The 23,745-nt window shown below is 34.4% G+C and overlaps 1 protein-coding gene across 1 annotated transcript in view; it reads left to right on the top strand.

The window, feature by feature from the left end:
• The window catches only part of ASCC3 (activating signal cointegrator 1 complex subunit 3), a 232,247-nt gene that overhangs the window by 105,616 nt on the left and 102,886 nt on the right, over positions 1 to 23,745 (top strand). Inside the window, exon 13 of the mRNA XM_057364088.1 lies at positions 2,175 to 2,309. Within this exon, the coding sequence (XP_057220071.1) occupies positions 2,175 to 2,309 (135 nt within the window). The remainder of the gene's footprint in view (positions 1 to 2,174; positions 2,310 to 23,745) is intronic.

Consider the following 23,745-nt stretch of genomic DNA (forward strand, 5'->3'; position numbering starts at 1 on the left):
GGCAAAACCTAGGTCTTCTGTCTTCRAGGAGAGGYRWTAAGTAAAAGASTTGCTGAATTCAAGCATTCAAGTGRCCWGCACTTTAATAACAAGATAGAAAGATACCTGAAAGAAGCAGTGTTTTTTTCCCASAAAAGTGATGCACCATTTTAAGGCTGTCATAGAGAATATCAGTTTGAAAAATGTATTTTTCAGTAGCAAAAGTTGATGCAAGCATCTTTGCTGTCCAAGGCAAAGGATTGTATTTAAAGGTATTTCAAGTACCTGATTATAAACTTTTAGTAGTAATAGCACACTTGTCAATGCTTTGCTGATGCACTAACATGTTCCATAAAGATTAAAACCTGGAATATGCAACTCTTGGGGAATGCAAGCAGTTCCTGCTGTGAATTTTAAACGAAGTTTTTAGTGATAAGGTTTGATTTGTTTTATACTTTTAGAAAATTCTGGGGAGGTAACTTAGCTAGAGACATTTGCTTTCTTCTTTCTAGTATATTTTTTATTATTTAAAAGCTTTGGTTTCAGGAGAGCAGCAGCAGACGCTTTCAGCACTAGGGCTATATACACCAGAGYTAGCTTTGAACTGCAGAGTGCAGATCTAATTACACAGCTTGTAACTGTGGAACCGCTTCTCTCTATTCTAAATTACTTTTCCTAACTTATTTGCATAATGTAATGCACAGAGATTTTGCCACCGAAATATAATATTCTCTGACACAGTTAGGACAGGCTAAATTAACCCTCCTAAGACTCTATTGCTGTCTTACAGTATATTTGATAAATGTTTGCTACCTTCATTAGGGAAAAAACATTCAACAAGGTGTTATATGTCAGTTTGTAGCTAAGGCTGATTCTYTAAAAACATGGTGAAGTACAGAGATTACAAAATGTAACAGGATGTAGAGATTGTTGTCTGTCTGAGAAGAATTTTTTTTTTTGAGTCAACAATTTTGCAGTCACTTTAAATTTGTTCAGGTGTACATATGTGATCATTTAATATATAAAAATCGATGAATTCAGGTGTGCATTACTACTTTARAAACAGTGGGAAGTAAATATCATAAAGAAAACATGCTTCAAGTCTGAAAATTAAGTATCTGTAAGAACTGTAGAAAGGCTGGGTAGAGGACATGACACAATGCTTGTTTCTTAGTCATTGTCTGCATACTAAGGTCTTAGGTCTTTCTGAATGAATGATTGCTATGGTGTCAAATGCTGTCATACATGTGGGCTGAAGATTTAGAAATCATAATTGAAGTTTTATCAAGTCTGTTCCAAGCCTCTGCTAACCAGAATCAGAAGGATAATGCTCTTTATTGTTCATACTTGATGAATTCATTGGAATTTATTGAGTACAACAGACAAAACAGAAGAGAAGGGGAGCTCCAAGCGTAAACTGCAATATGGTCCCAATCCATCTGTCCCATTCCAGTTCTTGAAATATGTATCAGTGCCTCTGACTAACAAAGTTTCTAAAGCTCACAGGATTGTTTCCAGACATGTATTGTGGCAGGCAGTAATCAGAAAAGAATATTTTAGTTGTTTTTAGGTAAAAGATACCAACTCTTTTTTGAGGACTCTYGACATTCTCAGCAGCATGAAAGAAGTGTAAAAACATTTCTCTCAAACATTTTGATTAGTGTTTTCATGGCTCTTGAATATTGTATTATTGGTCCTGCTGTTAACAGTGGCAATATTCTTGTGGGCTTTTAACTGTGAGCATTGCACAGTAGTTCTCTTTTGTTTCATTGGTTGTTCTTTTCTCACATAGCCAAGTTGTAGCATCAGAATTTTTATCACCCCACTATTTGCTTTCCAGATYATTTAGGATGTGTCAAATAATACAACCCTTTACATCCATGTTGATCTCACTATTTGTGAGGGTGAACTATTTATGGCCAACAATTGTTCACTATTTTTTAAAGACTGAAGATTTTTAAGAAAATGAAATCTTCTCAAAAGCTCTTTGAAAATATTAAACACAATGTAGGCAGGATCATCCTTTAATTGCCCTTAAGTGGCATTAGTTTTCGTCAGTATGTCATGTGTTAACTAGTTTTTGTCATTTCCATAGGGAATATTTTGTAATTAAAGCATTTTCATTATTTGATTAAACCTTTTTTTTTTATTTCTATTTTTTTATTTATTTTGGCCCTGTTTCTTTTTGTCTAAAGGTGATGGTGTTTGTTCATGCCAGAAATGCTACAGTACGAACTGCTATGGCTCTTCGAGAAAAAGCAAAAAACAATGGTCACATTTGTCACTTCTTGTCACCCCAAGGATCAGAATATGGACAAGCTGAAAAACAGGTACGTGAATAATTTACACTGATAGTCTTTTCAGTCTTGGAATTGATGTTTGTTACAAGACAGTCCAGCATGCAAATAGATGCAGCATTATTGAGCTTCTGGAAAGATTTTGCTTTGAAAAGTTATGCAAAATTGCTGAATTGAATGGGGAAACAGAAGAAATAATGGTGACAGAAGAGGAAGGTTCCGGTGCATTATTTGTTAAGATAAAGCTGATAATTGCTTGTGTCTTCTGCAACATGTATTGTTTGACAAGAGCCTTCATGTATGCAGCTCAGGAAGTCCCTAAACCACCAGTTGCAAAGAATATGCCAGTACCTCTACTGAAAGAATATTTCCGTAACAATTCTTAATTCTGTGTTGTGTACGGCATTTACATTTGGTGATATCAACTAAGGGCTAAAGATTAGAGTTAGCGGTGTCTTTTTAACATCCCTTGAAAAATAATTGTGTTTGTCTCTCCATAAGAGTATGGAGGAGATACTTATTCACTGTAAAAATTGTAATATATATGTATGAGATACCTTCTTGCACTGGCAAATCAATAAGCTTCAATATTTTGTACTTCTGTGAATTAGAATTTTCTGAGGGTTTTAGGTTCTTGTCTGTTGTTAGTTGTAATAAATATGTTGCCTTATTATAAACCTCTGAAGAGAATGTGAAAAGATTCATTCAGTCTTAGTAATTATGAATGGAGCATAGATGTTACAGATTTCTGAAACGTTAGAGAAATGTAAAATTAGGATCGAATACATTCTTTTTGTCAAGATGCTTCTGAGAGCTATAATAAATATTTTAAAACCAGGGTCTTATAAGTTGATGTCCTTATATTTCATAAAATAGCATATTAAAAAGCCCCTCTTTTTCTAGTGGATGCTAGTGTCTGCTGCATTATAAAAATAACATCAAACCTGAACTTGGAGACCCCATGTTTCTACTATAACTCTAATTAATGCTGAATTTTTTTTATTAGATTTCTTTGAACAAAATCTGAAATCCTTCATTTATTAAAAATAATGTTAGTTTTTTAATGGTAACAAAAGAAAAAAATAAACTAGTGATTAAGCTTATTTAGACAGTCAAAATTATTGCTAAARAAATTTAGAAAAATCTTTTGCYTGTTTCAGCAGTACATATTTTGTGAGGTGTCTGTCAAAGAAGTATTAATCCAATTTACTGTGTATATCAGGAAAAACAGCTCCTGTAGCTTTAGTTTTACTATTCATTAATTGATTAMATTAGATTAAAATAATTAGAAAGCATTTTCGTGTGTTGATGGAAGCCACAAAACTGCCACGGAGAAAAGTTCTAAACCCATTTGGAATATGTGTAAACTTGTTTTGATCTGATATAATACTTTTTACTTGTGTATATAGCAGTAGATTATTTCTCTGAGGCAGTGCATCGTGTGCACCATACTGGAAAGCACAGACAGGGAAGTGGAGAGGGAGTTGTGCTCTCTTTTAGTTTGATCTTTGACTGTGCAGAGCTCCACAGTGAAACTGGGTATGTGCAGCTCCTGCCTTGTTCAAAGGAGCAGGAAGGAGAGGACAGGTTTGTTCTGGCTGAGATCTGCTGGGGTCTGTCTGTCCATGTGGAGGCAGTGGCTGTGACTTATTAGTAGATATGGGCAGAATTCTTCCCTTTTACATGTTCAGCTGTTATCTGGGATAGTGGCATTATTGAGGCAACCCATGATGTTCATCTGCTGCACTTAGCGACCGCTTTTGAGTCCAACCAGGCCCCTACTTTGCTGCTCAAGAATTGGCAACAGCTGTTTCCATCAATGGCAAATTTGATTGTAGGGATTGAGCTCAGTATTCAGAGRAAAGTTGTGGTGGTTTACAGTGAGACTGAGGATTGTGGTCTTTGGGAAGGCAGTTTTTGGCTTATTTAGAGAATCACACATTAGAATCTGCTGGGCAGCTTCTGTGAAGCAGACAAATCTCTTTGTTTTTACACTGAAGAAATGGCTTGAATAGGGGGGTGTTCGCCTTCACTGAAAGCAGTGATGGCTTGGCATCACAATTAGGAAGTGAGGAAGAAACTGGGAAAGAGAGAGGTAAATGGAAATGAATACTTAAGTTGTAGGCTTTGCATGCTATTCACAAAAAAATGCAAGTAAAACATTGTCACTATACAGGTTCATGTGAAATGTGCTTGTTGTTCTCAGCAAACTCTGAGAATAACAATTCTTACATGGGTATAGAATAACAATTCTTACATGCGTGTACTACTTTTTTAATATGCAAATATAAGCATCATCCTTTTTCAGGGAAAGCTGTAGACAAGATGAGTACTAATGATAGACACTTCCAAGTGTTAAAAGAAAAACTTCAAGCTTGAAAATGCAATGTGAGAAATTATGAAATCTTCCCCAGTGTAATTTTAAAAAATCTTAAGAATTAGTACCTAGGAAGAGTGTGGAAGATGAGGCAAAATGCACTTACAAACCAAGCTGGTGATGATTGTTGGGGAAAGCAAGGCCGAGAAGTGTGACTCTTAAGAGAACAAATTTATAAACAGATTAGAAGGAAGAGGTGAAGATCAGTGTCCTGGCTTTGGCCAGACCACAGTTAATTTTTTTCAGTAGCYAAGAGGGGACTGGAAGGTTGGTCTGGACCAACTCACATCATTTCTGGGGACAAGGGGAAGGGAATCTTTTCTGTGGAGAAGAGGTTCCTTCTGGTTGTGTTGGTGCTGCAGAGTGCAGCTGGGTGATATCCCATTCCAGGAATTGTACATGAATTGCTCCCCTCTTCCTTGTACCCTCTGTCATTAGTTTCTGTTGCTGTTTCTGTTTGTTTTCTTTTCTCATTGCTGTTTCCAGTAAATTGTTCTTATCTCWACCCATGATTTTCACCTTTTGTGCCTTCAGTTCTCCTCTCCAGCCCATCCAAGGSTGTGGCTGTGGGTGGGGGAGAAGCAAACAATTTCACGGTTTGGACTCTCAGTGGGAGCAGTAGATTGGGGAGTACTATTCCTAAACCATGACATATAGCAATGAATGAGAGAGAATTGTGTTCTCAGGAAGAGATCTCACAGAGTTCTTATGTCTRTCCTGAGTCTTGCAATCGTTATCAAGAGATGGAAGAACTCATTAAATTCTTCCAGTGATCAGTATGTCATATGCACGTATTACATGAGCGTAAATTCAGATTAGTTTACTTCTTGCACACGTCAATACGATCTAGATATTGGGGGAAAATATTATTGTTATTGCTAYTGTTGTTATTTTATACAAATTGGACACTGCAGTGTACTTAAGGGCTCCTTCATTGTCACATGTAAGTAAACCAGTAATGGCAATACTAAAAATATAGTGAAGGCCTTGTCATACTAAAATCTGCAGCACAACAGCCCCAGTAACTTTTTCCAACAAACTTCCATTTGTCATCTTTCAGGATCCATTCAACAAACAAAACTAAATTATATTCATTTTATTTACAGTAAGAATTAAGTATTTTATTGATTTTGGCTCTGTTACCTAATACCTATTGTCTACAAAAGGAGTTTTCAGGTTATTAAGGGGTTGTGTGTTCTCTGTCCATCAGAAACTTGCTATTTAAACCAACATGAATGCAATGTATTGAAATAATTATATCACAGCATGTATCTTTGAGACATATTTTTATTTATGTACAGTTARCACAATAAAGATACTAATCAAATAAGATATATACTCTGCCAAGGCAGCAACTGTGCATAAACAGCCATCAATAATCATAAAATGACTAATATGCTAGCAACATTTCACTGAGCAATTAAGGCTCTTACATATGAAGACTTATGAGTACACCAAAGATTTCACTGATTAGACCATGTGGTGGATTGTTATTAAAACTATTACTGTTCAGACTAAATTTCCTTTTTCTTTCTTAGCRGTAAATATTTCTAACAGAAGTAGCTATAATAAGAACAGTGCATGCATCTTACCAAAGGGCTTTACAATCATGTGTCTTGTCATAGGAACTTTGGGCACTAATATTTCTAAAGATTTCAAAGTTTACCACAAGGCACAGTGAAGTCAAGCTGGGTATAAAGAAGTTGGTTATTTTCCTTAATTTTCTGCTTTTTCTCCATTAACCCATCTTGGAATTAAACACCAGAGGCTAGAATACCATTGTCTGAGGCAAGTACAATACACATCTWCATTCAGAAAGCCTGAAAATGTAAACGTTTTCTTCTTCACAGGTAGTTCTAAAGCTGGGTTTACTGGCTAAGGTACAAACTTCAGTATCACATTGGTGTATGGCAGACCCTGCTTGTTTAGGCTTATGTGACTGTCATCAGGAATTATAACTGCCCAGTTTTGTACCATTACAACTGTCAGAAAAAAAGAAAAAAAGTTATTGCAGACAACTGTGGCTTTAAGTAGAACAAGTCAGAGTTGTAGAAATACTGGAGGGACACMCTAATGGATTCACAGTTTTTGTGTACAAGAAGGACCAGCTGTTGTGAAATGTTCATAATGTGATGTAGGGAATTGAGCAAGGCACGAAATTCTGTTTGAGCTCCAGTAACAATTTCTAAAATGTTTATAGCTTTGACATGTGTAATTCTTCATGTCTGAATTGGCCTGCCTAGTGCTCTAGACCCGGGATCTTAAACCAATTCCCTTCACTGATTTAAATTTTTTCACTGAGAAAGTTKTTATTCATTTAAATAGTGAATTATTGTTGTTAGCAGTAGTTCAAGATACTCAGTAAGTCTTTCAATGGCAAACTTACAGTGGCCAAGAGAATATACTGGGGAAAGGCATTCTTAGTCTCATCTCCCTTAGGCATTTGCTGTTCAGAGAAACTATTGCTCTAAACAGTGTGTCTGACCTGGCATGGCAGATCTTACACCTTATACTATAAATCAGATACACTTTATGCAATAAATTGAGTATTAATGTGGTAAAACACATGACTTGTAAGAGCTTCTCTGGGTTCTTTTTAAAATCCACTCTCCAAACACAACCTAGTTTCTTTGTTCCCTGATATCTCAAAYCTCACTTATAGGTGAGCCAAGTGGYGGTRTGGAACTGATCTTTMCTTGCAWGCATTTAAYATTCCTTCAGTGCCTCTGWTTTYYAAACTGTACTTTAATCAAACTCATATTTTAAATTTTTGAGCACTGGTACAAATATTAAATATCGATAGGTCAAACTGGATCTCTGAAGAACATCATTGACTTTCTGTCATGTGCAAGTTTCTATATATAATTAATTTCTTTGATCATCATTGCCTGATTTTAATCTCTTTAATAAGTGAAATTCATTTTATATAGTACTCAATTCCCCATGCCACACCTTATAAATGAAATTTCTGACAGAAGTCTAACTGTATTATATCAGTGCTGTGTGATGCAGAGTGATTAATCTAAGCATCATAACGATAATATCGTGTTTGTCTGACAAGAGCTGTCTTGTATAAATGGATGTTTATTGGCACCATTCCCAAATTTATCAGACTGCAGGCCATTCGGTCTTGCCATTTCATTTGACATGAAATTTAGCAATACCTGGCAGAGAATAATCTTGATAATGTAATACAGTCCCTATTTTGTATTCTGTATGCAGTTTTCACTGTAATGGATGAATAACATATTTAGAACCATCTGAAATCCAGTATACGACTTAAAAGAATAAGTAATACCCCAATCATGCATGTTCTAGTCTAGACACAGCTAGTGGAAGTGAAGGCTATGTCACAGCATTAATTGAACAAATGGAATAGTTAAAAGCATTGTATTCTTTACTGGCCTTAAAAATCTGAAAGCAATTACTAATCCTCTTAATTATCTGTYGAACATTTTTAAACTATTAGAAATTAAWTTTTAGAGACAATTCATCAAATATTTAATGTGTAATCATTTGCTTGACATTTAATTATTTCAGAGCAATCCTCATTTTATTTTTGTTTTACTAATAACATATCTAATATTAGATATGCCATTAAAAAAACTATAAAAATAAAATGAGGATGGGTATTCAAATACATTAAGCTGTAATAAATGTCAAACATATATTGAAGTTTCCTATTTGTTTTATAATTACTATACTTTTTTACTTTTGAAAAATRTTTGCTAATTATCTCTCAGAGACTGGAATTAAATTCTCTGTATTTCTTTCATGGGATATTTTATTCAGTAATCCTGTTGAAGGTCAGAGATAAAATTCATTATAAGATGTGGTCCTAACAATTGATGRGTTAAAGAAAAATGTGTTCTGTGTAGAGTGATTCCACTGTTCTAGTGAATCCTGAGCTGTGCARTTTAGCATTGTTATTCAGATGGACACTTAGATTCCAGGGAGGCGATTTACAGAGGGATATATTGTGAACAATAGAAAAATATTGCCTTCAGGTTTTCTAGCAGTATTCCTAGATATTAAAGTTAAGTGTTAACTGTTGTAAACTGAAATAAAAAGTTGACAGAAACAATAAGCAATTTCTTTTTGCTTTTGCTTTTCCTGACCTTTAAAAAGGAAAACCACTTGAAGTTTGATGTATATTTCTGTTATTATAATAGTTACTTTTTATGTGTCATTCTGGAAKCTGTATTTGCACAGCTTTAAGTTTGTAGTCCTATTTTCAGCTTGATGCTCTGTGCGCACCTGTGTGCGCTCCAGTCTACTGGAATTTTCTAGTGTTTTTATTATAAATCAGAAGGTATAAAATATATGGTATCAATTAAATTCTGTTATCAGTTATATTTGTGAAAATCAGTCTCTTATCGAAGGATTTCAGACTTGTGTTCTCTCTCAGGTTCTGATAGTTTTATCACTGAGGTAACAAGTAACAATCTTCTGTGAAAAAATAAAATGGACTTCCCCCCCCCCACCAATCTTGATCGTATATTCTGTTTTATCTATCATGAGTGTCAGTTTGATATGCAACAATGCTTAGTTTCATCCTGTTTATCACTGGAAAGCCGCCTCATGAATATTTGTTCTACTTCCAGAAGCCACACCGCATTAGTAATGGAGCTCCTAGAAGAAAAATGGGTTAGCAAACCTTTTTCTAGAATGATCTCTGAGGTTGCAAATACAGCTGACAAGGGGTGCTGATGTTTTTCTTCAAGGAACTACTAAAAGACGGTTTTTATGCTTTTGTGCAGAACTTCTCAGCTATTTCAGAGTTATTCAGGTTAAAATCAGTAATGGATTTAACCACTGTAAATATAAGATTTAATGCCTTTTCTTACTAATCCTCCATGGAAATGCTCTGATAAACTCTGGGATAATGTGTTGCCTATAGCATCCCCTTTCATTGTTGACAAAATTTCCTATTAAATACTAAATGCGCTTAGTAAGATCACTTGAAATTCTTGTCATATTTATAACATGATTAAACTTCTCTCCTTAAATGAAGTCTACCACMGTCTTCTGCAAGGTTGTGCAGTATTTGCATTCAGTAAATTCAGACCTTAAGGTAACAAATTTGCTTAAATGTCTTCTTTGTTAGTGCTTCAAAGTGCAGAGACTGAAATTCAAAGTTATACTGTTTAAAAGAATGTTTTTAATAAGTAATTCTCTTTAAATTTTAGACTTTTGAAAAAYGACTGATTAAAATATACTGAMRTATTTTTCTCTGTGGGCTATGGGARGAMTATTAGGCCARTRGAGGTTCCTTGATGTGTARSRAGTAGTTSTARCAGGTTATTTGGTTGATGCTGCAGTCACAGGGGTTTGCAAAATCAGTAGCAGCATGTGAATATTTTTTTTTCTTCAAAATCAGCATAAATGTTGATATTACTGTAAAACTAACTGATTTAAATAAGTGAATGTATTAAAGGTATAATACTTTTTTCGTATGCATTCTTAGCTATTGCTTATTCTTACATAAGCTTTTGTGATCCCTTTGTCTTTCCTGAAATTATAACTTCATTCTGGGTACTGAGAGAAAAAAGCCATGCAACATTCTTTTTTCCTTTGACTGTGAAAATCCCCTTCAGTTAGCTGCTAGGATGTTTTAACAAGTAATCCAGATCAAAAAGAAAAAGTTTGCTGTGTCTTTTCCCAGTAGTTATTAATCAATAGCTTCYCTCGATAAGAGGATTTCAACTTGAAATCTCATTCATTGTATCAAGTATATTTGGATATCGAATAGCTATCCTAATAGTAAAGAAACAAATTGCAAACTTCTGAGRCATTTGAGAGGGAAAAGCAAAACCRAAATCAGTATGATTGTTTTCATATTCACAAGTTTGGGGGCCAGGACTGCGCTCTTTCCACTTCAGTAGCACATTACCCACTTTTCCTTTTTGCCAGTGCTTGTTTTCACCATGTTCAAGTTCAGGTGTGCATTAAAAATATGTGAGGTATCTTGTGAGGATAAAGTTTCCCTTTCTTCATTTTTTTTCTGTCATTTAACAGGTTCAAAGGCTGGCAATATCTGATTGATGGTGAGCACTCCATCAAGAAGAAATTATAGATAACATTAAAGCCAGCTTAAGTGCTCTCTGCCCGAGCCCATTTTCAGCTCTACCCCAAAGAGTTTGGTTATTTTTGCCTGTTTTCAGTTGCTTTCTATCCCTCGGGATTGTTCCAGGGGAAAAAAAAAAAAAAAAAAAAAAAAAAGCAGCTTAATTTACTACTGACCCCTAGGTCTTACTTCCTTTCCCAAAATGTTCCAGTTACTTCTAGTTTACAGTGTGTAACCTCATGGAATATCTACACAGTAAGACTGTAGACAACATTTTTCAGGCACCTCTTCTGCATAAGATGCACCAAACCATACTAACAAATGGTTCTGATCACTTGCAGTTTTAAAATGTATGGAAATCACATCCTGACTAGAAAATAAAGCGATCCTATCTACTTAGGAATTTGTTTGTCAGGAAATAGTGTAGCAATGATTAATAATAAGACTAATGTTTGAAAAGTTAATAACAATTTGAAGGGTTTCTGCATTATACACTGACAGTCAATGCTGCTTGTTGATCAGTTGTACTTTGTATTTCATGGTAATTATATTGTCCTCCAACAGTCTTGATGCTGTTCAGTGACTGACATTCTATTAGGAAATGTGTTTGATTTTCTCTACAGTAAATAAAGAAAGTAAATTTTGCAAGGTCCAGTGAATTGTATTTGATTTTAGTTTTTCCTCAAGCATCACAGTTGACTTASAAAAGTTCATCCCAAAGCAATACTCTTCAGGGTTGTAAATGAAGGATGTAGTGTGTTGGTTTTTTTAAGTAGTTGGTGATTGCTTTTAAGATTCAGGCCATCAGAAAACACCCTTTGTAGTTGTCTTTACTGAAATAAAATTCAGAAGAAAACGTGAAGTTCACAGTTAGCCTGTAGAATAAATATATGTGCTTTCTTCTAAGGCTGCTTGATGTTTTTCCTTCAGAGTATCACTGTGAACTGACTGTGTCCCTTTTGCTCCCTGAGGATTCATGTAAATTTTCTTTTTTTATATTGTAAAACAATAAATATATAGGATATCTTTAAACTGTGATTTTTAAGTAAATTTAAGGGTTTGACCCATTATAATTGAAAAATACATTTTCATAAACATCTACGTTGACAGAAAACATCACTGCAATATTGTGATAGTCTCTTTAAAAACATGATTGAAATAAGTACAAGTAAATAGATTCACCAAGGTATATTTAGATGCTTGATTCAATTTTTCATTTAGAAAACATTAATTTCTTAGCAAATGGAGAAAACTATTAAATTTCAGTTCATATTCTTGATTTCATTCATTTTCAAAATAATAAAGCTTTCCAAATATTAGTTTCATTATGGTTTGATGGAATTGTTTAGGTAGGTTATGTTGACGATTTCTGTTGTCATCCACTTTCCACTTCCAACTCCCCAAAATATCATATTTTAGGCAAATTTGATTTGGCTTCTAAACTGTTCCTTTAGTTTATTTGCACAAGATGTAGAGTTGATCAGAACTAGACAGAAGTGTTTTTGCRYTGAAGCAGGCAATGACWTCTAATTAAAACGAATTGGGAAATAATGAGTAAAATGAGCACACACTTTTTAGACTTTTAAATGAAAGAGTAATTCGAAGCAAGCATAAAGAGGGAGTGATTTCAATTGGATGCACATTTCATTAATTCCACATACTAAGAGTCAGAGGTGCTTTGTAGAAAACAAAATAAGTTAAAAAGTTATTAAGCATACTTCTGGAAAGTTGTGGAGGTTTTTTTTTTAGAGAACTGCCAAATATTTATTGCTATATATTTCTTTCTCTAGTCTAAGTTGTGTTGCATGTACAGTCAGTCTCTAATTTTAGCATATCCTTTATCTCTTTTATGGAAGCCTTGATATCTGCAATATTAGTTTTAACTTCTTTTATCTTGGTTGTTTTGAATTCATCTTAAGATCCTTTGAACTGGAATTTCAAAAGTCAGGYAAGAATCAGAAGAATCCCTTCTTGCTGGGAATCATTGTCTTGGAGGAAAGCATTTTATTGTATAAAGCCACAAACTGCTACACTTTAGAATGTACAGGTACCATTGCGTGTGACCTTTATCAATGTAGTTATATTTTTGCCTAAATTTGCTAAATCTCTTTTAAACAACTCATTTTTTTTCCAGAACTCTTTTATTGTTAYATCAAAACCAACAGAAGCAGATTATAGAGCATTTCCAAAAATGGTAAAAATCTGAAAAATTATATTTTAATCCCACAACTGAGATTTTTTGAATGAAAATCATATAAATATGCATTTAGATACATYTTTCTGCATGTACCATGTTAGTAATTTTTGGCTCATTTGAGTAAAACACTAGAACTRGAAATTATGTATTATGCTTATGGAAGCTAGACTAACAACATCATGTTTTTGACAAGTGTAGAGTATACACAAGCTGGTCATGAACTATAATAAAAACTCGTAGTTAACAAAAATTAAGCTTACTATGTATTGTGAAATGAAAAYAAAATTGCTAAAAATATGGAAGGCAGATTTGGAAGTATATAGTTTGTGAGACGGTGCTGGAATAGTGCAAATGGGAAGACASCAGCATTAGAAAACTTGTGAATTTCAGTGTAACTATGAATTCTTAGAAAAATTAATGTTACCCATCCCCATTCCACCTATCAGACCTTTATCTCTGRGCAATACCAGTGAAATGTTCTACGATCTATGAGTCCTAACTATGAGATGAAATTTGAATTTGCCATGTGCAAAACTGTCGTTATTGCTGTGTTTAAGGTTATGACCTCTAGTTAGTAATTAATGTTCTCGGGATTCCTCTCTGTCTTTTTTTCTTTTTCTAAGTAGACAAAAACTGTGACTTATAAATTTGGAAGTTCTAAARTGCTGAGAACTGTTGACAAAATGCTAAAAACTTAGTACGGGATGGCAAACCCTGAGGTTCTTGAATTTAGAATATCAAAAGCATTGCAAAAACCTTTCAAAATTCTTTGTAATAATAATAATAAACACTGAGGAATCAAAGGCCATTGCATCAAGGATGAAAAATGCTGTACATTTTCTRTCTGTGAGGGCACCTCTCACTTTGATATGCATGAATTTTGTAACCAAATGCAGAATTCTAGTGCAAAGTCTTTGATTCTAGTGATCACTTTTTCCAAGTATTGTGCTCTGTATGTTTATCAAGGACAACAATCAGAAACCTGAAGTGTTTGAAAGCATTAATACTGTATTTCCCTGCTTTCATTTAGACTGTAATATTCCTGAATAATTGAACAGAGTCCTAGCTGGTTTACAGTTGAAGGATCTCATGGGAAAACACACTAAAACTAATGGAAAAGAGGCTGTTGGCTTTGGAGTAAGCCCTAAGGACACAACTTAATACAGCACAAAATAGTGTTTCATAGAGAAAACACAGCACACTGTTTAACTTTTTGCAGATGTGGATTTTCTGCAAGCTTCTGAAACTGAAAGCAATAAGAAAATGTGATTTTGTCCCAGTGATTCAGGGCTTTAAAATGCTTATATAGAAACACCAGTATTCCTTATAATTCTTTTAATGATCCCTTAAACTCAGAAATTATTTTCTGGGCTTTTGTTTGATAGCTATAACTTAGTTTAAAAGTCTTTGTACTGCCTTTTAACATTGAAAACATCCAGTTTCTTCCTCCATTGGCCTGTAGTTACAAAACAGCTGTAATAGTTATTTTCAGGTATTCTCTTAGATTTTGTTCCTCGGAGGGGTATATTCCTTGAAGTAACCACCAAGATCTCTYGTCTAAGGAAAATATCCAAGATGATTTTCCTAAGAGACTCCTGTCCTTTTCTGAGTGCTATACAGGTCTACAATTCACTGATTCAGCATCACATATTTACTGAGTACTGCCAATTTATTGAGCTGACAGTCAGAGCCCTCTTTATTATTTTCTCCTACCTGTTCCAGTTTCTTTAAATTTCAGATTTTCACACTTGTGGGGAAGAAAAATATTGAATGAAAGCAGATACTTTCATAACAAAAATATTTACAGCAAAGGGTAAAATACTGCTAGAAAAACCCACTACTATTAATAAGCCTGTAAAAGGAAAAATAAAGTGATAGTTAACAATATAAACAACATAGCTAGAGCATATTAGAAAAGGTATGATTTATTAGATTCTCTCCATATGCAAATTCATGTTCTATGTAGAAGCTTCRTTGTTTTCATCATGAAACAGAACAAATACTGATAAATAGCTGAGAACTAATTTAATCAAAAACAGTATGTAAGTTATTTCAGTTATGTTTATATGAATTCCAGCTATCAAAAGGGCTTTGTTTTTGGGAGAAATAAGTGACTACAGSARAATTATGCTGTTATAGATTGAGCCKGGAAACCTCTCTGTTAGAATTTTAATATCTTCAAAGTATTTTCCTAGCGTGGAAATAAACGAATGTAAGAATAAGGGAGGTGAAACATATCAGTTACAATTTTAAGAAAACAAAGCTCATAGAGATTTGTATTTCATTTTTCGAGTTGTACTTTTCAATCYTGAGTATTGAGAGCCACCTTGTGTCTGTACTTTTTAATGCACATAAATGAAGCTGATTTTATGGTCAGTGAAAGGCCCTTGATCCTTGTTTCTCTTCTGATCATTTGGAAGATTGAAAATTAAAAATAAATACACAAATACTTTCGACTTCTGGGCATCTTCCTGAAGGTGCAGCTCTCTTCTTGACCTGAAAGATGGGTTCTTTACATTTGTATGAAATTTCTAAGATGATTTTTTTCTTATGCCTTCCTTTWGTAATTTTCCTTTTCTCTTCTTGCATATGTTAATGGATGATRGTATAAAACACAAGACAGATAAGATATTATTGTAATAATTATAAGATATTAGTGTAATAATTATCATCTATAATGTATAATACATATACATATTTATGTATAGTAATATAACACAGACTGCCTTCACTTTTTCTTAAAAACATATAAATTCTTGAGCAATGCATATTTGAGGAAGCTAAAAAAAAATGATAGTTTTAGACATTTATTTCTCTATGTCTGTTAGTCATTGTTTWGATTGCCAGAATAACAGCTAATAGTAAACAGGAAAAATCAATGTCTTTCAAGTTTGTATTTGCTCTTATGAAATRTATGTATGAAATTAGCTTCAGGCACCAGAACAAGGATTAGTTGGAGGAAATGCATGAGGATTAATTGCTCTTGAGCATAGGTTTGCCAAATGGCATTATGAGTCTTTCCTGAAGGAGAAATGTCAGCATTTATTGTGACTGTAAGGGGGTTGCTATAATTATGGAAGTTCATCAGTTAAATCCATAATCTAGATTTCCTTGWGTTCAGTTTTCTGTTCTGTAATATAAAGCATATACTGTGTGTAATGGTGGAGGTTGAAAGAGTGCCAGTACTCTACAGAGCGTTTTCTTTTGGGGTTTTGAGGAGRTAGGAGTAAAATTTTTCATGAAGTTTATATTTACTTCTGGTATTAAWGGAAATCTCATTTCCCCTATGACTGAATTTAAACTCAGGAATTTCAGACAACTTTGGGATTTCCAAGTCAGCTTGTTTTATCAAACACAAAACAGTCTGGAATTCTACTGTCAAATTAAAAATTCAACCAATAGCTGTAGAAATTTGCAGATAAGAAATATAATGCTTAACATATCTTAGCCTTCTTATTTYTAGGGGAAAATTGAGATTAAGTAGGCATTTAATCCCATTATTTTTCTGATGCCAATTTGGGAACCTTTCAGTTAGATTATGTTCTTATCAACCTTGTCACATGAAGAAAAAATATTTTTGTCATACTTCAAGTAGCAACTATGACCTATACTGAGTTTGTTTGATGCCAGACTCTTTGAATTTATTGCATCTTTTTGTCAATCACAAAGGAACAGCTATAGGAATGTAATTTTGGGGTTGCATGATTACAGTTGGGGGTTCTAACATGTCTGAAGTGAGTTTGTGATCAATCATGTCTAATTAAGTTGCCGCTGTCATCAGTAGAAAGGATGTAAAATCTCCATTCCTATTTTTGCTATGATGTTTTGTTATGTTSAGCATTTAAAACGTAGGATGATCTGATTAATTTTAATGTATGAGTATCAGAACAAGCAGAGATTAGTGTGAAGACAGATAATTTAAGTTCCAATTTGCTTGGAATATTGAGTGATAATTAAGAGCTATTAGTGATATGTGCCATCTGGGAGTGTTGGGAAAATGCCACCTGAGTCAGTTACAATAGAAATTTGTTGCAATGGGAAGTTATTTGAGGGTCTAATTTGTCTTTTATTCTTTGCAGGATAATTCTTGTTCATTAGTCTAAATTTGAAACATGAAGTGCTTTTCCGGCTGAAATTACAGCACGCGGGTTTTAGGGGACTGYGTACGGTAACCGCAAATGTGTGATGTGTCTGAGCTGTAGTTTTTGGAGTTCAGTGCACTTCAGGCAGTTGAGCCAAGAGGATGCCTGAGTCCATACATGAGCATACACAGCAGAGAGCAGAAACAATGCACAGGGTCTGCTGCCTGATTCCCCCTGGCTGTGCAGGGTGCTCAGACTCCTGCAGCAAGAGGCTTGGCTCAAATGGTCTCACAGTTACTTTTGCTTTCCAGAGATATTTCTGTGCACCAGACAGCATTAGCTGGCCCTCTTCCTTCTGCAGCAACGTGCAGATTAAATAAGTATGGTGAAACTGTTTATCTCAAATGATGCCTCCTCAGGGAAGAAATAGAGTGCAGAGTATGTTCTAGGTTGATCTCAAGAATGAATAAGCTATGCCAAGGGTTGTAAGTAATCAATCCATTATATAGTTATTATCAGAAAGACTGTCTGAAAATATTATAGAAAACAGACTCAGTATGTCTTCCTCTAGTAAGTGGTCACTGGGGTTCATGGAGATAAGAACAGTGTTAAAGATGAGTGTAGCTCCTCTGTTTCCCTTCAGTGTCAAATTTCTTCRACAACAGAATTGGCAATTCCTTTTTTTGGAGCTCAAAAAACTGAGCTTTAAAAATTTAAAAAAATAGCTGTTATCCAAAAATAAAATTAACAGAAGGAGACACTTTTGTTGAATAACTTCAGATGTTTAGACTGGAATTTGCAAAGTAAAATATTCTTATATATGTAAATTAATTCCTAAAGATGAATGATGATATGATCACCAGCTTTGTTTTGCAATATGAATACCAGCCTGCAGTGCTCAGGTGGCCAAGAAGGCAACCTGGCCTGTATCAGTMGTGTGGCCAGCAGGACCAGGGCAGGGATTGTCCCACTGGTGAGGCCACACCTTGGATCCTGTGTTCAGTTTTGGGCCCCTCATTACAGGAAAAACATTGAGATGCTGGAGTGTGTCCAGGGAAGGGCATCARTCAGATTTGGTGAAGGGTTTGGAGCACAAGTCCTATAAGGAGMAGCTGAGGGAGTGCTTAGTYTGGAGAAAAGGAGGKTTGGGGTGGGGGGAATTATYGCTCTCYACAACTTYCTGAAAGGAGGTTATGGCGAGGTGAARGTTGGCCTCTTCTCCCAGGCAACCAGTGATAGGAYGAGGGAAAATGGCCACAAGTTTCACCTTAGCATGTTCAGGTTGGATAGGCAGAAAAATTTCTTCACCAGAAAGTTTGTTAAGCATTGGAAYAGGCKGCCMAGAGAAGTGGTGGTGTCACCATTCCTGGAATTGTTGAAAAAAGTATTGGATGTGGCACTGYKCAATATGGTTTAGTGGGCATGGTGGTATKAGGTYAAAGAGAGATGTTGTCATCCTCTCTAATTCTGTATTTTATATTATTACTTATACCTTATGTTGTTTACATTCATTTTATATACAATAGAGCAGGTTTCATGAGAGTTTTCAAAGTGCAAAATGAGAAAATCAAGCGCAACCAAAAGTTTTAAAAGTATGTGTCACACTGATTCTAATTAAAAGTTTGTTCAGAGTGCAAGAGTCAAAGATTCTTCACTCCTTTTATTCTGATTTTAATTCATAATTCAGCATTGCCATCTTGAAACCACTGAAAGCTGATATCCTGGTGATAACCCTGCAGTGTGCATGTGTTACATAGTGCCACAAACTGATATTTGCCTTGGCACTGAACCATGGTGCGTGGTTCAGATCTGTGCAGTTGCATCAAATGGTTGTCTGTATCTAGGAAAGCTACAAATATATTTTGACTAGGAATGCAGTGTTAGTTATAGAAATATTTTATGGAGATAGTATTAGCTTTCATTCTAAAAGTGGGGAAATAACTTTTTTATTATTTACAAGTGTTTTCACTTCAGCCTCAGATGTTTTTGTTATTTAAAATATGGAGATACTTTGGTCTAAAATGTTATTACTTCAAGTGGTAAATTATATCAACTTAATATATATGAATGCACAGGTTATTATATTAAATATTATATATTATATCTACTCTCCTGCCCTTAGGGTGGTGGAAGGAGCATGCAAACCTGGCCTGGGCAAAGCACCCTGCCATCCCCAGAAATGATCAGTTGTTTGGAGTCACTAACCTTTAACATTTCAGTCTCTCACAGSGKGCTCTTAAAAGAGGGCAGAGTTGGGAAATGAAAAGSACTTTTAAGGAGACTAAATGCGTGAAGGATGTAATGATTTGGACAGATAGGACTACTAATTGTACAGAAGAATGTTAATATAATTAAAATATTAAAGAAAATGAAGCTCGTAGTGCGGCATCTGATGCTTTTGAACAGTCATTAGCACTAATGTATGCAAGATAAGTAAACAGAGTGTGAAAAATGGAAATTAATGAGGRTTGGAGAGGGACTGTGCAAGCAATCAGCACAGCAGCTCTCCTCTCACCTGTTTTGGGCTGCTATGTACCRTGGTGAGAAAGTAACAATCTCCTCACCTCTTCCCATACCAGGTAATTTAGTCTCCGTGGTATGTTTGCTAGGTGAGATATTTTCTTTTATTTCCTTGGAGATTTACCTGCTATGTAAGATAYTGAAGTTAGCTTGATGAAGAAATTGTATATCCTGCTTTAAAATAAAATTTAGTATATGAATTACAATAGCTTAACAATAGCAAGCTCCTCAGTTTTGTGGAGGATTTCCAATCTTGTTTCAAACCCCAAAGCAGAGGAATGAATTAACTTCAATGCAATATTTTTTTTCTCAAATCTCTGTAAATGTGTTATAAAATTACTTGAACAAGAAAATTAAGTATTCCTTTGCTCACAATATCAGCCTTGGGTGGGAGGTATATGTGCTAGGTTATGTAAATGCTTAAAGAACTGTAGATTTAGAAAACAAGTTTTTTCTGAATAGTGCTCATCTTGTGAGATTTGACATTTGGCAGCCCTGAGCGACAAAGGTTACTAAGGAATCCATGAAATTCTTCTGTAATAGCAAARGCACAGGGAATAAAATGTCTTTAGTTCTGAGACATGTTTAATTTTAGAACACCAATAAAAAAAAATCTGTATGTGATGCTAATTACATCGTGAATTTTCTTATGGGTCTTCCTGTTGCACACTTATCAGTGAAAAATGCTTGGGTGCTGCAGATGTCTGATATTCCAGTTTGTTTATGCTTTTTTCTTGTTTAAGTTAAAGTTACATATTTCAAGTTACTTAATGAGTAACAAATATAATTTTGATATTTTTTAGTTTAGGATTATCTACTACTTTTATTAACTTCTGGGTTTTTTTATCATGTCTTTTTAGTATTGTTATGCTTATTTTCCATGCTGTGTAGGGCAGAAGTTAGAAAAGTGAAGAAACCAAGCCATGTTACCAAATGAAAAGGCATTTAATACTTAGTGTTCACCTCTCTTAGAATTACTTTCCTCATTTAAGATAAGCTTCAGCTTTTCATGGTCATACGTAATGATTGTTTGAAATTTGTTTGAAAACCATATAAACTATTAATTCATACTGTACATTCCCAATTACCCATAAGAAATGTAAGAAAAATTCCATTCTTCTGGACAATCCTCTGACTGTCACTTTGCATAGCTGTGAAGTTTAGTGGACATTCGTGGTTTAATTTTGAAATGAAAAATACASCAAATGTTCACTACATATTTTTCTTACAGGGTTAATAATGTCTCAGTCAGTATAGCCTTCAAGGAGGACTTCCACTAAAAATCATTATGATATGTATTAAGTAAGCTGCAGTAGGATTGGAAAGAGCTTTAAAAGACTTTCTGCTTTCATTGTTTCTGGCTAAAAATACATTTAGTGTTTTCATGGCTGAGCAGAGTGGCARTTTTGAGGATTACAAAGCAAAGGAGGTGTTCTCACATATAACAAATATTTTTGTAGACACCATGCAGTATCAGTTTCTGCAGTATCAGTTTCCTATTGAAGCAGAAACATTGAAATCTTTGCACAGTTAAGCACAGCAAAGAAAGGTTTAACTAKGTCTCAGGAGATTGTCAGTATTCAAAGTGAAACCAGTAAAAATTCATCCTTGCATGTYATCAAGTTCTCTCTTTATCAATTTCTTTCCATGCTGAATGTCTTCTCTGCTTGCTAGTTTTATAATACCATATTGAAAACTTCTTCTGTCAGTAAAACAGACCAAGATTGATGTTTTTTTCATCTGTCTACTCCATGTGGTTAACAAATATGACAACAGGACTTAGTGCCTCAAAGGCTGGAGACAAATAGATACCTTGTATTTTACGTGTTTCAATATATCTATTTCCAGAGAGAGGGTGGTTGAATTTGAAATTGATGAGAAAGAAAATAAGATTGTGACTAAAATGATTTTGCATAAAATTTAAAATTGTGATGTTACACAATTAATTCAGTCTTAATTGATGTGCATTTTCATGTTGTTTTTAAACTGAAATGTTTTGACACTTGTCTTAATAAAATTTGAGATTGTTTAGTCACAGATTGGCRTTCACTGTGAAGTCCAGATTTTCATCATGCTGAAGCAGTACAAAAAAGTCTCTGTATAATGTTTATTTCACTTGCTATACAAAAGAGAAATATGCTTATCTTTCTTTCCACAGTATATGAAAAATATTGTTATTTTCATTGAGAGGTGATTCTTAAACTGGGTGATTWTAATGAACATTTCCTTTCTGTCTAAACCTACTGCTGGATCTATTTTTCTTTCTAAGTTCTTAAGCACTTTCATCTGCAAATCAGTAATTCATTCACTTTTAAGACAGCACTGGAGTTTGRCTTGAAGTGAAATGTTAGGTTACTTAGGTCCACATTATAAAATTGTGGCTCAGACTGAGGTAGCATATTGTCTATACAAATAATTCTTTTTTTTTTTTTTTTCACTTTATAGCCCTTTTTTGCTGGGCATTAAGTAAAACTGTGTCCATATCCCCAGTGTCTTGTTTCAAAGCCATCATTTGTGCATGGTCAGACTTCTATTCATGTATTTTTCATTCTTGGCTTGTCTGGCTGGCTCAGAAATRCAACATTTTAAACATTTCACTACATTTCCATCGCTTCTCTGATCAGTGAGGTCTGTAAACACTTCTGTCTTATGCATTATAGATTATAGATCTGAAGAATCAAAGATTACATTAAATGTTTACTGCTTGCTCAAGGTTTTTAATCTGATTGCTGTTCCTCCTTTTCCCACAGAATATTTCATTCTCTATGTACCATGTAACTTTTCCAATTAAAAAGAAAAAAAAAAAAAAAAAAAAAAAGATGGGGCTGCTATGATGTAACAGTGTACTGCAAAAAGAATGCACTGAGAAGGCAAGACATTTCTGGACACCATACCAATCCTTTCTTTAACTGGTAGTAATCAACTTCCAAGGTTCCAACTGGATGAAGCACAACCTTTTGCAATGAATAGGTTAGGATCAGTGGTATGGCCAGAGCAATAGAAAAAATGTGCCAGAAATTCTGCCATACTCCTCCTTCCTTTGTGAATCAAAAAGAGAAAAAAAAGTGTAATTTATAGGAATTTTTTTAACAATTCTGATTGGAGCAGTCCCACTACTCTCCTTCCTCTCTCCTWCAGAGGTGTTTTTAGAGCACTTTGCAGAAGTTACTGAGGTGATATCAGTAAATTGATCAGACAGTAACTCATAGGTTTAAAAAATTCTAACTTTAATGTAGTGAACTTATATCGCCAGAGGGAGACAATTAGATTATTGACTCTTCCAGAAGAAGTTCAAACTGATTCACATTTGTTTGCTAGAATTATCATCTTCAAATAATGTCTTGCCAGGTACCAACTAATTATATCCCAGTAAAAAGTAAGTGTTGAACAGAGATACTACTTCAGGATAGCTATACAAAGTGAATAGCTGGATACATTATAAAAGTGAAGATGTAGAGAATGACCACGCATACTCATTAAGCAGAATAGCATATTGGGCAGCCTGCATCCCTCCAGAAATATCTGCTAGGTCATGAGTGTCATCTTGATGAGGAAAACTCTGGGTAGTCTTTTGACTCTTCGCAGGACTCAGCTGGAGGGTGAGCAGTCAGTGAAGCTAATTCTGCTGTTCCCAGGAAAGAGCAAGAAAATCTTACTGCTGCCCCATAAAATACTACTTTATCCTTGTCCTAGAAACATCTGCTGATAGCTTAATTATCATGCAGACAATACAAGTGGAATAAGAAAAATAGCACTTGTAATTCATAAAAGGACAGTCCTCAAGTAAAATCATTGTAACTCAAATGCATACCTTTTTTCTCCCTTTAGACTCCCATCTGTATTTCTCTGTATAGTTGTCATAAACTGTCAGGTTGTGTTACTGCTTATCTTTCATGGTTTAGAATTTTGTGCAGATTTCGTATACTTCTCTAACTGCATTTTAAGGAGTTTCATGTTTTTACCCTGTAACAAAAAAATTACTGTGTTTTGAATTCATATTAAAAAAAAAAAAAACCAACCTTTTTACAGTTTTATTTACACTATCCAAGTTTTGGTCTCTCTCCTTAGAAAGAGCAGATGGAAATAAAAGAATAAAACTTTTACATATATAGATAGATTAATATGCAACATGCATGCAATAAATTCTGAAGAGCAAAATTGCTGGATGATTATGCAATCTTTTGATAATTTCTTTCTGTATCTCTCTTACCTAGTCTTTTTTTATA

The sequence above is a fragment of the Malurus melanocephalus genome, unplaced genomic scaffold (assembly GCF_030028575.1).
Source record: "Malurus melanocephalus ecotype Western Australia unplaced genomic scaffold, MMel_1.1 scaffold_35, whole genome shotgun sequence".
NCBI lineage: Eukaryota > Metazoa > Chordata > Aves > Passeriformes > Maluridae > Malurus > Malurus melanocephalus.